Below are 2,291 nucleotides of genomic sequence, written 5' to 3'. Positions count from 1 at the left end.
GAAATTTGTTCCCTGACTTTGTTTTCAATTATTGTAAATGTGGCCACCATATACAGCTTAAGAAGCTAAGTCTGCCTGGAATAGAATCAGTCTGGTCCCTTTGCAACTGAGGGCATAGTAGGAAGTCCCTCTGTGAAGTCGTAAAAAGAGCGAATTTAAAAGGCAGTGCAGTATTGAGTGTAGACCTAAATGGCAGCAGCGTCGCAACGACGACAGAAAAATTTCCAAACAACGCAGGGATGGCATCTACTCAGTGATTTATTCCCAAACCAAACATGCATTGTTTTATATATGGCGGTTAGTTCAGAGACCCTGTCCTCCAGGATTACACTGTCACAGGGTCTCCTTGAAGCGTAGGTTCGCTTTAAGCTCTCGACACCGATCGCGCATGGAGACTGTAGAGGGTCATCTTCATCCCATACCCCCTGCTTGTGGGTGCTGAGATGCGATGAAGCTGACGTACGCAGTCTGCCTTCAGCGCTGGGACATCACGTTCGGGCACTCGTTTGGTCAACTGGAATGATCCGAGTACCTCATCTGTAACATATAGACGGTAGAAGTATTAGGCCCAAGGCAATCTTTTATCACGAGCACATCACCACTGTCCTCTATGAAGTTACTAACTGGAGCACGATACAAATCAACTATGAGGGTAAATTTAAATTTAAAACCCAAGTAGCAACACATTACCTCGGCAGCGCCTTTCAAGAAGGGATTGCATCTTGTTAACACAAGACTCGAATATTGCTAAAAGACCAGAAGCATCAACTATATCGTGGACCTGGAAATGTCATGCGCCGTACAATGGGAGATCCAGCAGCACCGTTTGAGGCAGGGTATCTATCTCTAAGTGGAGCTCTGAGGTAAGGTGGGTACCATATACAGGCGTATAATTTCGAACTCCCGCGAGAAGAAATTCCCTTCCGCAAACATAGCAGTGCTTAACTAGACTCCTGCGTGCATTCATTACTTCTATTTTTTGTTTGCTTGGCACTCTCAGTGTGGGAGTATGGGGTCGCTTGGTTTCCACATGGCACGAGGTACTTCTGGAGATTGTATATTTCCCACTTTCTCATCAAGCCAAAATCTTAAGGTGTCAAGAGGTTTCCAAAAACCATAGCTGAGATCTCCATCAACTTTTGTTGGCAGCGTATTATGCAAATGTTCACTTACCGACACATGCGTCCGCATTGGGGAAGAGCCATTCTGTTTCATAGACGCGGCATGCGATGGATTCCAATCCTGCGTCTCTGGCCATTTCTCGGATATCAGACTCCACCTTACTTAGATTCTCGTCGAAATTGAACTTGAATTGCTCGCAGTACAAAAGCCTTGGATCCTGCATGTAAATACGTTGCTTCACTCAAGTAATAAAGGGATGTGTAGTTCCGATGGATGCAATAGTGTCCTTTAAAAAACGCAGACGACGTCTGGAGGTCAAAATTAATTAAACGCAGCACCTTAAGCTGAGGATATTTTTAGCATGTCTGACGAATGTAGACAGCAATGCCCCAAAAACTGAGTTCTGTGGAAAGAGGCAAATATTTCTTCCACTTACCGGTACCATGTCTCGCCAACGATTCAGCAGATGAACTTGAAGCCAGGAGTCTGCGGAAGCAGCACTGACGGCACCGACCACAAGGCACTCTCCAGATCCGGGAGTAAGAAGCTTGGCCAAGTCTTTGTACGCCCTCGGCTGGTCCTTGACGTAGTGAAAACACAGAAATGAATAAACGCGGTCGAAGCGCCCGTACCTCGCCATCAGCTCTTCAACGTCCTGGTCACCAAAGTTGAAGACGTCGAACAATATATTCTCGTGCCTTGTGTTAGCTCTAGCGAATTCGATCATCAACGGTGACGCGTCCACGGCTACTAACCGCTTGCAAGGTAGTGAGCGAGGTACAAGATAGTCCCTGGTAAAGGTGCCTGGACCGCAACCAATATCCAATTGCTGGTGACTTTCTTCTGGTGTTTGAAGAAACGTAATTCGTTCCAGAGCGGTGGCATCTTCTTTCATAGAATGGCATTCTAAAGAAGAATATGACCTGGCGTCGATAAAATCGTGGGAGTAGTACGAAGTCGAATCTTTTGCAGAAGACATGGTCGGCGCGGAGGTAAGAGGCGAGTATATCGGTAGTTTCTGGGTGTAACTAATCCTTCGGCCGGAACCCTTCGAGGGAGCCTCTTGTCGTTTCAAGATAACAGGAGTGAGTACTGCTCTTCAAGATATAATATACAGCTATAGGAGACATGTCACTGTATCTGAAGCCGTCAGGGAGGCGCTTGCAACT

General features: G+C 46.4%; 1 protein-coding gene across 1 annotated transcript; it reads right to left on the bottom strand.

The window, feature by feature from the left end:
• Window positions 1–240: 240 nt before the first annotated feature.
• On the bottom strand, window positions 241–2,086 carry LOC149348782 (4-vinylphenol methyltransferase 2-like). The gene is made up of 3 exons (XM_089585904.1): window positions 1,559–2,086; window positions 1,174–1,339; window positions 241–537 (listed from the first exon to the last, which is right to left on the bottom strand). Exons 1-3 carry the CDS (start codon window positions 2,015–2,017, stop codon window positions 365–367), a joined length of 798 nt encoding a protein of 265 aa, XP_089442030.1. The 5' UTR covers window positions 2,018–2,086; the 3' UTR covers window positions 241–364.
• Between the last annotated feature and the right edge of the window lie 205 nt (window positions 2,087–2,291).

Source organism: Amblyomma mixtum, chromosome 4 (genome assembly GCF_055824585.1).
Source record: "Amblyomma mixtum isolate Tamu chromosome 4, ASM5582458v1, whole genome shotgun sequence".
NCBI lineage: Eukaryota > Metazoa > Arthropoda > Arachnida > Ixodida > Ixodidae > Amblyomma > Amblyomma mixtum.
This window is presented reverse-complemented; position numbering and strand designations above follow the sequence as displayed.

What these genes read in the sequence shown, in the direction of transcription:
- LOC149348782 (XM_089585904.1), bottom strand. Translation starts at nt 2,017, where the DNA reads ATGAAAGAAGATGCCACCGCTCTGGAACGAATTACGTTTCTTCAAACA. An exon ending in GTTGGCGAGACATGGTACCG is followed by an intron (nt 1,340 to 1,558) that starts GTAAGTGGAAGA and finishes ATTTACATGCAG; the next exon opens with GATCCAAGGCTTTTGTACTG. An exon ending in CAATGCGGACGCATGTGTCG is followed by an intron (nt 538 to 1,173) that starts GTAAGTGAACAT and finishes TATATGTTACAG; the next exon opens with ATGAGGTACTCGGATCATTC.